This window comes from Epinephelus fuscoguttatus, linkage group LG12 (genome assembly GCF_011397635.1).
Source record: "Epinephelus fuscoguttatus linkage group LG12, E.fuscoguttatus.final_Chr_v1".
Classification (NCBI taxonomy): domain Eukaryota; kingdom Metazoa; phylum Chordata; class Actinopteri; order Perciformes; family Serranidae; genus Epinephelus; species Epinephelus fuscoguttatus.
In genome coordinates this window covers 12,778,003-12,792,636 of record NC_064763.1, presented here as the reverse complement: position 1 = coordinate 12,792,636, position 14,634 = coordinate 12,778,003, and the positions used below count along the sequence as shown (strand labels likewise).

The window sequence follows — 14,634 nt, the reverse complement described above, 5'->3', positions numbered from 1 at the left end:
GTTTAAAAAGAATGGTTAAAATCAAAGCAGCTGTGACTGAAATATCCAGACTTTTAATCCCTGTTGTGGGTCAAGCTCTAAAAATAATGGACTGACATCAAGGATTTTTTTAACTTTGGAAAGTTTCCGACAAGCTTTTCTTTTTACAGGCTTTTTATGACTAAACTGAACTTCATGGGTAATAATCCACAGACCTTGTTGTGAGCAGTTTCATGTAGGTACTATTTTCTCTCCACCAAACTACATCTGCCAACCTTATGATTTGGAAGCCTGCATCTACTGTTTGCTCGCCTAGCACTACTGTGCTTGCTAATGTTACAGCCCAGCAGAGGAAGACACAAATTTGCGAATCCTCAGCTTGCAAAAGTATGACCGGCCCTACTCTCCCCATGATTGGCTAGTGCCCATTGGCTGGTAAGCAAGAGGAGTGGGATTGGTTAAGGTAAGAATGTCAGGGTTAGCAAATCAGGGGCAGAGTAATATAGGCCATTCCTTCGCTATCCTAGGATTCGCAGCTTCTGAGGAGGACACTCTTGATGTTTACACTCAGGGCTGGAACTAGTATATTTGGCACCCCAGGCAAGACCTCCACCCAAAAAAACCCTCTCTCTCTTAAGGCCTTGACGCACCAAGCCGACAGTCAGCCGTCAGTCAAAGTTGGGCTGTTGGTGAGATTTTTCCGCCCTTGTTATTGTGGTCATTTCTGCACTGACAAGCATGTTGAATTGGCGTCCCCATAGCAAAGCCTGTCAGCGAATTAAATCACTTTGATTGTCAGCTCAGTGCACAAGAAGACAAACACAAATGAGGAAAGTAAACAAACAGCTGAAGTCGAGAGGGAGTGAGATGAAAACTTGTTACATAAGGTCAGATTATTTTTCTTTGTCCACTGAGCTCTTTAGCAGAAATGTTTCCTGATGGTTTGTGTTATTGTCCACTGGTGGATAGTAAATATGCTCTGTCCTTTTAACACTGGCTTGTGTTGTTAATGTGCTAACTAGCTAACGAGCATCATGACGACCGTCCGGTGTCCCTTTCTGAATGAAAATTACAGACTACCACAATGTGCTTGTGTTGAGGGGTATGTCCACGCACACAGGCACAGAACATATATGCTTGCCGGGGCGCTGGTGGCTTAGTGGTAGAGCAGGCGCCCCATGTACAAGGCTGTTGCCGCAGCGGCCCGGGTTCGACTCCAGCCTGTGGCCCTTTGCTGCATGTCACTCCCTCTCTCTCTCTCTCTCTCTCCCCTTTCACGCTTGTCTGTCCTATCCATTAAAGGCTAAAAAGCCCCCCCCCCCCAAAAATATCTAGAACATATATGCTTGTTGACTTGTTTGGTGTGTTCATGTGCAACTTTTTGGCCAAGACATGGCGACAAGAGGCGAAGCAGCAGGGGGTTCTCATTGCTGCTAGTTCTACAATGTTGCTCTGGTGTGTCTGGGCCTTTAAAAGAATACTTCACCAATTTTCAACCAGCTTTGTATCAAAACAATTTGGGTAGTGTGTATAAATGAACTGTGGTAAACTTCCCTCCATCTAACCAGTGCCTAGATATCCCCCCTCCCTATTCACTCACTGATGGCAACATTAAGGTGAACTGCATTGCCAGGACTAGAGGTGGTACCCCTTCTACAGATCGACCAACAGTTTGAACTAGATCTTTGAATCTCTTTTCCCTCATGTTGGTGCCCTAGGCTGCTGCCTATAGGAAGTGCCAACCCGTTTATGTCTTGTGTGTCACGAGCATGAGCCTCTCGTCCATGGATAGATGCACACCTTCTTTTGTGCGGTGATGCTGTTAGAGGATGTAGCTCGCCAGAAAGAAAATAGTTCCTAAATCAACCTGCTCACAACAAGGTCTGTGGATTATTCTCAGTGACCAGGTCATGATTTCTGGAAAGACACACAGCTGTTGAGTTCTTCAAATGTATTTTTGGTGCTTTGAGCAACACAAGTCGAATTCGAGCTAGTTCTATTATATTGGAGAGAAGGCAGAAATCTCTAAGGCAATTTCTCCAACACTCAGCACCTCACAACCAAACAATCTAGACTGATAAATAGCTCTACGGTTGAGAGAAAAATATGTATTTCCGACTTTGTAGTGAACTGTCCCTTTAAGAAGAAAGGGAATGACATAACCTCAAAGCTTTAATACTGCAGACATGGACATGAACCATGAGGAACCAGGCAGTGCCAATTTTCCTCCATAACTACAAGGCCCTTGGCTTCAGTTTGAGCTCCCTACAGAAAAGAAAGCAAAATCCATGTGTAACTAAAAACCTGAGTGCTGGCTGTAACTTCATCTGGCCCACTTGGCCTCACAGCAGAGAAAACACTGAACTGAACAAGCTGAGGTAGGGTGTCCCAAAGATGGAAAAGCTTTGCAGCAATTATTTTACCTCCATCCAGGGACTATTACTGTCAATAACTGATGTGATGCAAACACCACCTATCGTCAGTAGTTGATCAGATCACTCTATCAGCCAGACCTATGTGACAGAAGTACAAAAAGCCTCAGCGTTAACTCACAGTGAATAGTGACGTTGATGCCGTTGGACTCCACTGTCCTGATGGCTCCGGGGACAAAGAAGCTGACCTCACAGGAGAAATGGGCATCCTTGTCCTCCTTAGCCACTTTGTACTCCAGCGTACTCTGGACAGAGTAGAAGCCGCTGGACTCCCGGGTCACCAGGATCAACACGTTCACATCTAGAGACAAGACAGTATAGATCTGTAACAATGGACCAGAGCCAATTTTCACACATCAGGGTCCCAATATGTGATGAGAAGTGTCTTCTTCTGTCTTCTGTGTGGTCGCTCAGTGGTGGAACCGGTTATAGAAATTTGATTTGTAGACATAACTGTTGTGAGAGTAGTTACTCAAATGTCACTTGCTATGCGCCTGTATGTTAATTCAAGCTCCTGCAGCCTTGGTGTATTTGTAGAATAATTGGGACACTTATTCTTGATTTACTGTGGCTTGGATTGTGCCTTGTATGTAAGTCACTTTGGATTAAAGTGTCTGCCAAATGGATAAATGTAAATGTGAAGGAACACAAGGGACAAGAATAAGAGTCTTTGCAGCTCTGTGAGACCAAACATCAGCCTGCTAACATGCTTACTAGGGGTGTAACAATATCCGTATTAGTGCTGAAATGTTAGGTATGAGGCTTTCGGCTTGAATGCATTACGAACGAAACAATGCGCTGAACTATCCTAATTAGGGCATTAACGACTGATTTTTTTCAGGTCGACTTATCTGTCAATAAAGTCGAAGTCAAGTCGACAAGTCATTTGATGATGTCATCACATTGACACAGTGGAGGAAAGTGAAGTGTCTCCACACATGTGATGTGTGTCTGTCAAGGCCCGAACATACTTGGGCGGAACGTACGCGGAACGGACTCTGCGGAGGTCTGTGCGGACTCAAAGCGGACGTCTGCAAGCCCTGTGCGTGCAAAGCTCAGATTTTACGACCGTGCGGACTCCGCTCCACGCACCAGTGACTGCTCAGCATGTATTTTTCACATCGCGGGGATTTTTCACAGAAATTTTTACAAGAAACTACAACGCGGAAGTGCGCTCGACTATGAAAGCCCGAATGACTGGAGTCTGCTCCGCTTAAAGTACCCCGAGTACGTTCAAGGATAAAGTATCAGTGTAAGCCAATCAGAGGCAGCGATTGCATTCCGTACACAAGCACAGAGAGAGAGAGAGAGAGAGAGAGAGAGAGAGAGAGGGAAAAAACATACGACTTGTCGACTCCTCCCGGGGGGTGTCGACTTGTGCCACTGATGTTGACACGTCGACAAATCGACACTTGTGTTAATGCCCTAATCCTAATACATTCGGAAAACAATATATACAGCTTAAACTGTGTTTAATATGATGTTCTCAACAAGGTAGTTACACTGGGAGGCAGCTATGCTAAGCTAGATCCTTAAGATGGTTAGTAAGATGGCAGTGGCTGATGTTTTTCTGGTGTGTCACATTAGTTTTGCAGGCTAAAAGTAGAGCCCCAGACTTATGGTCGCAAACTTAGATTAATGAGCTGTTACAAGAAGAAACAATGACTGTTTGGCAATGGTGCTCTGTGATGTCACTGTTGTGTGATTGGCGTCCCAATAAAATGTGTTTTGGACAAACAGAGATCTTCCCCAGGGATGAAAAGACACAGTAAACCCATTGTTGTTGCATCAGAGGATGCACCTTATTGTTTCTCTGATAATGCGACACTCAGTGCGTTTACATGCAGCTTGAGAAAATCGAATTATTGGTTTAGTCCGACTGAAACCGGACTTTTAAATGCACGTACACAGCTTAGTCCGACTGAAATTGGACTATCCGTGGCTCGACTAACACACCCAGATAATTCTATTGATAATTGAACTACTGCTCCATCTATCCACTTAGTCCGACTGGAGTCTGACTTGGCGCTCACCGCATGCACCGCTTTTTCTTTTGTGGGCTTTCACCAGGAAGAAGACGGAGATGACGTAACAGCAGTGTAGTAACTCCCAGAAAAACAAACAAACAAACAAACAAACACCATGCCGACCGAGAAGCAGGAGATGCACTTCTGGACGGACGAGGAAAATACATTAATGCTCCGCCATCTTCATTCGTCATTAGCTTCCTCTTCGGATCAAATGGAACTAGTTCAATACGTACTATATTAAAAAGGACACAGCGCAGTCTATCGAGCCGGAGTCAGAAGGGCTTGGTCAGAAATTCGATTTTCTCTTCTGCATGTATACTCAGACAAGACAAGAAGTCTGACTTGACTGATTAGCCGAGCTATTAGCTTAGCTTGACTAGTGCATGCATATAAATGTACTGACTGTGACCAACAGATCCTGGTTAAAATCAGGAGGAGAGCTAGGCAACTCTGTGGTGTTATAGGCAGACCCTCTGAGACACACACAATGGTCCATCTACTGTTTGCACTTACGTCCAGGTGCCGACATCAGCGGCATGCTGTTCCTGTACCAGGTGATGTTGGGTTTAGGAAAGCCGTTCCGAGCTTCACATGATGCAACCTGGATGGAGAGTCACAGATGACAAATCTTTTATTATCTTGAAGTTCAGCAGTCTACAAATACTCCAGAAAGACAGAGATTTCATTATCTGATGTATATTTAACATGTTAATCCTAAAGACAACAGTGTCTACGATTAGGTGGACCCACCTTAGACGGCACCTCATTGGTTACAGATATCCCAGTAAGGACACCCTCCATCACTGGAGCCTCTGGAGGAGCTGAATCCGGAAAATAATCATTTCATCATGTAACATTAAGACTTTACAACAAGCTGTTCTGTCTACGACTGAGAAAATGTTTTCTGAGTTTCCTTACCAAACACCCTGAGGTGGGTCTTGCCTTCAGCGTTCCCGGCGGCCAGCCCGTTAACCTGGCAGAAGAATTCCCTCTCGTCATACAGCTGGACATCTTGGATGATGAGTTGAGTTCCCTGCTGGTCTGAAGTCACCTCGATGCGTCCGGTGTAGTCCGTGTTGTTGTCCACCATCTGCTGACTGCCATCACCGTAGAAGATCCGCATCCGGGAGCTGTTGCCCACAGATTTCTGCACAAGGACACGCAGTCAGGACACAATTTTACTTGACTCTGACATCTTGGATAGACAATAGTTCAAGGTTAAATCACTGGAAACCTTTTGCTTGTGTATTTGGTAGATACTGTCGAGCTTTGTGTGCAGGTATGATGCATAAAACAGCTGCTAATTATCATACTAACTTCAGCCTGGTGTCCGATTGGCAGAGCAGTGATGATTTTTGCCTCTTAGATCCACACGACTGGAGCCATGTTTATATTAAAGTCATAGTTAGTAACATTTTTATCCTGACAGTAGTACATGAGGCACTTAATCTGTGAAAAAATCATGCTCCTCTGTCTCCTCATGGTGCTTCAAATTAAAGGTGCTGTATGTAAGAATGTGGCCAAATGTACTGGGGACACTGCTAATGCTGCTTGCCGTGCTGCTGTAGCTCAGTCGTAACTGTAACTGATGCTGAGACTCTACTGACTGTGTGACTGGTAGACGGCAGTGGGTGGCGCAGCAGGCCAAAACACAAATTCAAAACATAAACATGATTTGCAGACTGCAAAAATTTTTTTTAGATGAAAATATTCTGGTTGTACTATTATTGTCAGTGAGATCAGTATGTTATATGAACATTATTCCTTAGTCTCTGTGACGTATTAGGATGTTTTTACGACTATTTGCTTTAAATTTCTTACATATAGCTCCTTTAAGTTTCTAAGCAGTGAATCATGTCAATTACTGCACATGAACTGTGGTCAAACTGTCGAACTAGGCAGTGCTGATCAAATATGAATCAAGATTCTGTTATTGCATTGCCTATTTCTCACTTAAAATGTTTTCAGAAACATGTTTCAGTGTACTCAGTAGCTGTAAAGTTTGCTCCGGGCGGTGGGCAGTGTTTTGTTTCAGCTCGGCTGTTTTCAACATGGCGGCCAGGTCAAAAACAACCTCACTGTACAGCCTACTATAACAATAAAATATGTTTCTGAAAACATTTTTAGTGACTAGTTTGACAGTTTTACTGCAGTTAATGTGCCATGATTAACAGCTGGTTCACATTCAACCTCAGAACGTTGTGCAGCATTTTGCTACGATTTCCAGGTTGAACAACATGTTTCTTTAAGACCATATGAAACGGTGTGCAACAGGCTCTGAGGTTTGTCAGAGGTGTTATCCAATCAGCAGCAACATCTATATAAATAAAAATCTAGTAGATCTCTCGTACTTATTGTATGTACTTTTTTAAAAAAAATTTCACACTTGTTTTGTAAATATAAACATATGTATGCCACGCCCACAAAGCCGCTTTGAACTGAATTAAATGAAACCACACAGTTCTAATAGGGAGTGCACCTGCGTAACACAACAGCGTGTTCGACGCATCACAGTTTTTGTTTAGAATGACCTGTGATTGACTTTAGATTTTCTAAAGTCTGAAACAGATCCAAGGGGAGGTGCAGAGGTGTCGTGTTCTTTCAGATCACTTGAATAACAATACACTCAAAGTTTATAGTGGGATTTTGCCCATGAAGAGAAAATTAAACTGCCTACCACTGCCCTAAGTGATCTTTTGAAATGACGCAAAAAAGAAATGTGAATCAGATGTGTTTCCATCAACTGGTTTGGAGTACATAAATTAGGCTCTGCAAAGCATACTTTCATCAGAAGTTTGGGGTATAAGCTACGCTTTACACATGACTGTGATCCACTACTAAACAGTAGAAGAAGAGTAGAAGAAGTAGAGGATGCAAACTGGAAACAAAACAAGTCACCTTGGACATCTAACACAGCTACGAAAGAAATTGAGAAAAATGTCTTCAGAAATTTCTTTAATCTAAATAAGTACTAATCGTTCTTTCAAGTCAGCTTCTGTCGGCCATGTTTCATGCTGTCCAGAGATGAAGACAAATTAATGTTAATGATTCTAATGCAAGGGAAGACACCAACAGAGGTCAACGTTCGCTAGGTCAGAATTTATGCACAAACCACCTCAAGCGAGCGTAAAAACTAGAGGTCGATCGATTCATAGGTTTGGCCAATTGATCGGCGCAGATAGGACTGCATATAAACTGTCGTTAATAGGGCTCAAAAGGGCACGTGACTTCGCAATGCATTGTGTGTAACCAGCGCCATTTTTACGGGCAAATTGTTTTGTTTACATTGTGTTGCGCTGGGAGAGAGATGTGAAGCGAGAGATTTAAATGGACCGGGCAAAGGAAAAGTGTGTCGGACTGTACCGAGACAAGCTGGACCCTGTTCCAAAGGCTTGGTACCTTGACAAAATCCAGAAAATAGGTGGAGTGGATCCGTATGAGCACGGAGACTGGACTCGGGATTTAAAAGCCCTGCCACCGTTGACTGAAGCTGAGCTTGTCCTCTATCTCGTCAACAGTATAAGTTATTATACCAGCAACGAATTTAGGATTGCCAAATCTTTAAGGGCTCATGGGCAAGCAAACTTTGGGTGGGTGCAGGACCTTCGAATTTTACGCCTTAAAGAGAAGACTGTCGTCATTTCAGAGGTATGGTGACTTTACAAGCCTCACTGTGTCCCACCTCCGTGTGGTGCTGCCTGTTTGCTTGCTCAGGTTTTGACTAACATATCTTGGTGTCTGCTGGACCAATTTATTTCAAACAAAAAATATTTTGAAGCATGAAATCCACTCTGCATTTATGTGGTAAATATGTATGGGCTTCTCGGTTATTTATTTCAGAATTAGGGCATTTTCACACCATAAATCTCTAACTCTCCATCGTCATACATGGGTTGGCACAACATGGAGTTTATCTTTATTTTTAACTTTCACTTCTTAACCACAATTTAGGACAAGTTTACTCCTGTGGAGACAACTGAGAAACAATGTTTTTAGTGACATCAAGATGGGTACTTTTTTTTTTTCTTTTTTTTAAAAAACGGGATTAAAAGTCCTGACTGCACAGCTGTGTTAGATTTGTCCCTAGTTCTATTTCAGTTTTTGCTATCAAGATATATCACATTATATAGCCCATCAATCTTCTTCCCGTAGCGATCGTGAGAACAATTGTGGCAGTTAATGACACAGCAAGTCTGCACTATTTTCAAATGATATAGTTACTTTTAAAATGCTAAAACAACAACAACAGAACACAAGCGTAGCGTCGCGAAACGCAAACAACTTTCCAATTGCCCGCAAAGCCCACAATGCATTGCGGTTTTTCCACTTCCGCTACGTCACCCTTTTGAGCCCTATGGCGGACCGAGGCTCCGATAGTGGCCGACAGCTGTAACCTCCACTTTGCACATTTGATGAAGTTTTGCAGAATTTAGCCGTTTCAATACAGCTTTTCCAATGCAAAACTTAAAGAAAAAAAAACATGCTGGGCTACACATAGTTGTGTAGCCCAGCATGGGCTCTGATCCATATCACCTGCTGACCGTGGGTCAAAGCTGCCAAACACGAAGTGAGAGCTTCCAATGGGTTTAATGGTAGAGGGACTATACCATTTTGTGGTAACAGATAAGGAACAAATAACTTTTGTTTACTTTTTACATTATGAAGAAATAACATTGTTTGCTAGCTTGATGCTAATGGCAGTACTCAGAGGGTTGATAGACTGCCTCTGCTGTTTCACACCATCATTTTTCCCTTTTACTCTGTGTGGTAATGTCATTAGAGCAAATATCTAAAACCCTGGGCTGTTGTTGTCGTACAGTTTCCACGGCAGCAGATCGCTCTGTGTTCCTATTGGTCAAAGTGACGGCTGTGACAGAAGCAGTCGTGAACGACAAAAAGAAAATCTAACGTGCTAGACTTTCTGTTGGAACATCATGAGGTATCCCAGATGTGGCGTGGGTTGTCGTCTGCTATGACACACTACATAAGATGAAACGATGGATTATCGTGTATGACACTCGTCATTCACGATCCATGCCAACACCATACATTGCTGCATCGGGCTCAAATCAGGCTGATATTGTGTAGTGTGTACCAGGCATAACAGAAAGTATGAAAATAAGAAGTATGCAAAAAAATATATAAAGATTACAGATTAGCATTATGCTACAATATTTAACTCTAGTATGAAAAGTATTTTGAAAATACAAAAAATAAGCATATTATGCTACGTATGCAGATTGTAAGAATGTAAAATTATGTGCATTTTGCTAAAATGTATGAAAAGTTTTTATAAATATAAAATTGTGTATTTGATACAACTGTTCACCCTTGCTCTGTCATTATGACCCATAATTAATAAATTAATAAAATCTAAAATAAAATCTATTTTTTCCAGAGCATAACAAATATCCAGGTTTATGTGAAATTTTATTTTTTATATATTTTTTTATTATTTGTGTGTCACTTAATTTTGTCCTTCATAACAGATTTTTTGTAGGTGCCTTTATCCTCTTATTTTATTTAATTTGACAATTTATATTTGTTTATTCTGATTTGTTGTCCACTGGAAAGAAAAGTCCGGACACACTAATTTGATTTAAAAGTGAAATAAAAGTCTGACGCTACAACTAGAAACAGATCTTGGGGCCCCTGAATATGACTGAAATTACTGGCTTTAAGGGGGCAGCCCTGCTCCACACATGTGCGGTTGGATAGTTCCTGACAGGCAGTGTCAGTTTTCAAAGCGGGTCCAGCACTACTCACCACAAACCACTGGATCATGACAAAGCTGGGCTCGTTGTTGGCGTCAGTGAAGCTGTACTGGCAGGGGATCTGAGCCGAGTCACCCAGGTACACCTCAACACTCTCATGCATAGTCAGCTCCACCTTGGCCCACGCTGAAAAACACACAGACAGACATGCACATAAATCAGCGTCATGCTTCCTGCAGGTACTGCGCCACAGCCACATTATTATTCATGACCCAATTAAAGCTATAAAACAGTATTAAAATCAACATTAAAATATGACACTTCACTGTGACCGTGTTCTCCGTTACCTACACCGAATTCTAATTTTGACCCTGAACCCTAATGTAATTCTACACTGCATTGTGTTTGGCAGATGACTGACAGTCTTCTCAGGCCAACCTGGAGCCAGTCTGCCATGTTAGCAGAACAAAGAAGAAAAGGCTTCTTGTCCACATGGCATAATTTTCATCTCCCTTCTGCCTGGCTGACTGTAACCACAAAACCACATCTTGGCCAGAAAACCAGTTCCCCAGGCATCATCGAGAGAATGCAGGCATGAGAAGGCCAGCCAGTTTGACACTGGGCTGTTGACTCAGAGAGCCAACTGCTTTTTCAGCCATTTTGGACTTGGCTGCGGTTAACTGGGGGGGGCAGCTCACACAGTGACAAAGAAGAACAAGATGGCACAGCAAGTCTGTTTTCTCAGTTTAATCTGGGTTGGAGTTGTCATGTAAGATGATAAAGGATACTTCCCCTCGTCTCCCTCTCACACTGTCAGGTGTCACAGCGGGATGCTAACTCGTGTTGTCATTGTCTGTTTCCCTGAACTCACACTTGTCTTGATTTTCTACATTTGTCTGCAGGACTTTTGTTCAAAATAAAGAAAAAAAATCAGAACAGAGACTGTTGCCTCCTCTGTCGATGACTTATCTCAGTATGACTGTTGTGTATCTCTTACAGTGCAACATGGGCCTGTATGTCACATCAGTCTGTGTAATGAATAAAATTACAGCAATAATATCCGTGCATACAGCTTTGTGCTGCCTGTGTGTGAGACAGAGTCACTGGTTTGTCTGAGGCGAAGTGACAGTGCAACACTGTTCTACTTGGTGGTTGCAGTCTGCTGAGTGATGTGAGACAGCACCTGGATGCAGGCGACAATGTGTTTACAAACACATCCGGCTGCAGTTCAAAGACCGAGACACACTAAGCTGATGGTCAGCTGTTGGTCAATGTTGGACCATAGGTAAGCGTTTGTTGACCTAGTTGGTGTCCCTCTTTGTCCCGTCGGCGTTTTCTTTTTTGGCCAATTTAGCATTTTCAAACAGCAACGACAGAACAGTAAGTGAATGAAATCATGAAATACATCTGATTGTCAGTTCAGTTCAGCGCAAGAGAAGAGAAACAGAAGTGAGGAAAGTAAACAAAAAGCTTAAGTCAAGAGGACGTGAAAATGAACTTGTTATATGAGGTAAGATTATTTTTCTTTATCCATTGAACTCTTTAGCAGAAACAAGAAAGTCCTCAGGTTTCCCTTTTTGAATGACAATTACAGACTACTACCCTTTGCTGGTGTGAAGAGTTATTTCCACTCACGCAGGCGCAGAACGTACGTGCTGGTTGGCCGTTGGCTGTGTTCTTCATGGTGTGTTCATGTGCAACCTTTGTTGTTGCTAGTTCACTGAAGTCGAATTGGTGTGTCTGGGCCTTAAAGCTACATCACCCTCTATTAGCTTTAACATTCCCAGATCTCTGACCAAACTGCTGGCAAGTGTAGTTGCACTGTGGGTAATGTAGACGGCAGGTTTTGACAAAGAAGGAAAAAAATGACATGTCTGGTTCTGTTCAACAATTTGGATCTTTTTTTTTTTTCATTTTCCAGCAGCATTTTCGTTTGAGCAGGTGTGAACACAGCAATCACAACAAAACAACTGGACTGAGACCTTCTTGAAGAGGTGGTCTCGGTCTGGTTACAAATGAACTCTGGTGCGGTTGGTTTGTGGTGAGAACGTGTTCCGACCTGGATCTGAACCAACTGCAGTCACATGACACATTGTTTGGGTTAAACATGAGCATGTTACAGTCCTGGAGGATTATTAATGTGCACCTCCTCCTGTACTGCCTTAATATGCACATTCAGCACATCCAATGCATCAAAACATTGTTTTCTAGTTGGAGCCGCGCCTCGTTTTCAAACTGTATGGTTTGACTAAAATGAACAATGACAGCAATATAGTCCACGATGAGCAGTGCTAAAATCAACCTGCGTAGTTGTCCCTCCATTGTGACATTACAAAGTGTCACATTTATCTTGCAAGTGTACTCTTCTACAACGTTTGCTTTACTTCCTGGATTTTTCCTGCATGGAAATTCTGACCAATCAAGAGCAGCTTTCTCGCACAAGGCATTTGATCTGGTCTGCTTGTAAATGCTGCCGTGAGAACATGAACCAACTCTAGGCAATTATACAACTTTGGAATAAAATTAGTCCCTGATTCAGACCAAAGGAGATGACTCTGCTCAGTTACTTTCTGCCACAGAACACTAAAGGAAGAAGAGCAAGCTTTATGGTGTTAATGCAGAACTGTTCATGAATGTGGGCCAAATTTAGTTGCACTGTGCGGCTGTATTGTGAATGAAAACATAAATTTAGTGTGACAAGACACTGAGGGGCAGAAAACAAACAAAGGCGAGAAATCCCAGTTTTTGTTTTGTACTGTGTCATGGTTTTCAAAAATAAAGGAAAAACCATTAATGTGGGCGAGACCTCAGTGTCCTCATATGTGTTTTCAGCGTTGGTTGAAACAGACCAAGCATGAAAAGAGCTTTAAGAGTCCAGTTGCCACCCTGCTGCCCCCATTCAGCCTTCTGCTCCCCCTACACCACCCTGTCTACAACCCCCCCACCTCAGCACCAATGATTTTCACAACTTATTTTTTTCTTTCTGTCCCTCCCTCCTCTGCCTGGGCCTATGCTCAGCCAACCATTCCTTTAAGACAACGGGTGCGCCATTGTTCCCCCACCTGGGTGGACCAGATCTTCCCTCACACACACACACACACACACACACAGACGAACACACCCCACCCACCAGCCAGCCAAAAGATGCTTTTCCACCCGTAAACTAAAGGTTAAAAACAGTTCATCATGTACTGAAGTTGTTGTTTACTGTGACTCAGCTGACGTGAGACGGCTTTGAGACAAGCAGCAGATTATGATGGAGGCTGGAGAGCAAAATATGTCACAGAAGTCAGTGTAAAAAATGTCGTGTCTCTTTGGGGCCGTGCTGCTAACTTTTCAGCTAATCCGATTAGCGCTGGGGGGTTGCTGGGGATTTGGCTCCCAAAGCCAACCTGGGACCGGTCTTATCTGTTCCTGTTGTGACTTTATGCTGCATGGACTAAAGCACAAGCACACATGACCCATGATCTATGGACCCTGACAACCAGAACTGCTGCCTGTGGTTGTGTGTGTGTGCATACATTTGTGGCTGTCTGCAGTCTGTGTCTGGATGATACAGAGCTAATTAATTCAAGAAAAAACACAGCAGAATATTTGGATATGTTGACAGGATCATGCCTGGGACTGGACAACAAGACCTCAACTGACCGGCCTGTTGGAGGGATCAGGAAGAGAGACTTTCCCAGTTCAACAACAAACACAATTACACTTCAAACTGCAGATTAACTTCTCAACGAGAGGTAGAGCTGTTCACAAAACATTCAGTCATTGTAGTAACAGTATAACTGCAATTCAGTAAACCATAATGGAGATGACAGCCATGATATGGTTAGCGCTGATGTTTTTTCTTTCCTTCCCGACATCCTCTGTGATCCAGGAACTGATTTCAGTGCTGCCATCCTGCCAGTCATCACAGCAGGGCTGGGAATCATTTAAAACTAGTGCCAGTATAATATATTTTGGTGCAAAATGTTTTCAATACCTTACAATATTAATTTAAATATTAAGTGAGTTGAGGGTGTGAGAAAGAATAGTATCAGTACCATTATTATTAGAATAGAATAGAATTTTCTTTGTCGACCAGCAGTCGAGTGTCCATCAGTCGACTAGTCTCCCACATGTTTCTGAATGTAATGATTAAATGATATATTTTGGTGGTTTGAGTTGAAGGTGTGAGAAAGAATAGTATCAGTAACATTGTTAACACTGTGCTACATTACAGAGAAATACAAAACCGTACTAATGAACCTTCATTAATATAGGCCTATATTTTATCTACAAGTGCACGTCACACACTGAGCGAGCCGCCTGTTAATGACGCTGTGGGCTAATGGGCATGTAGCTACTTCCATGTTTTAGATGATACGTCATGTTTGTAGTCGACCAATGAAGATGAGTTTACATATCACCTTGGGTTCGTCCTTCACCTTCTCAAAATGATGCCACACTTTGGATTTCCTGCCCGACATGTTATTAACT

General features: G+C 42.7%; 1 protein-coding gene across 2 annotated transcripts in view; it reads right to left on the bottom strand.

Moving 5' to 3' along the window:
- The window catches only part of mcama (melanoma cell adhesion molecule a), an 84,735-nt gene that overhangs the window by 21,897 nt on the left and 48,204 nt on the right, over positions 1-14,634 (bottom strand). For both annotated transcript variants that reach the window (XM_049593062.1, XM_049593063.1), the window contains exons 3-7: positions 10,208-10,341; positions 5,360-5,588; positions 5,192-5,262; positions 4,955-5,042; positions 2,533-2,712 (exon numbers count right to left, since the gene is read on the bottom strand). In XM_049593062.1, the coding sequence (XP_049449019.1) occupies positions 2,533-2,712; positions 4,955-5,042; positions 5,192-5,262; positions 5,360-5,588; positions 10,208-10,341 (702 nt within the window). The remainder of the gene's footprint in view (positions 1-2,532; positions 2,713-4,954; positions 5,043-5,191; positions 5,263-5,359; positions 5,589-10,207; positions 10,342-14,634) is intronic.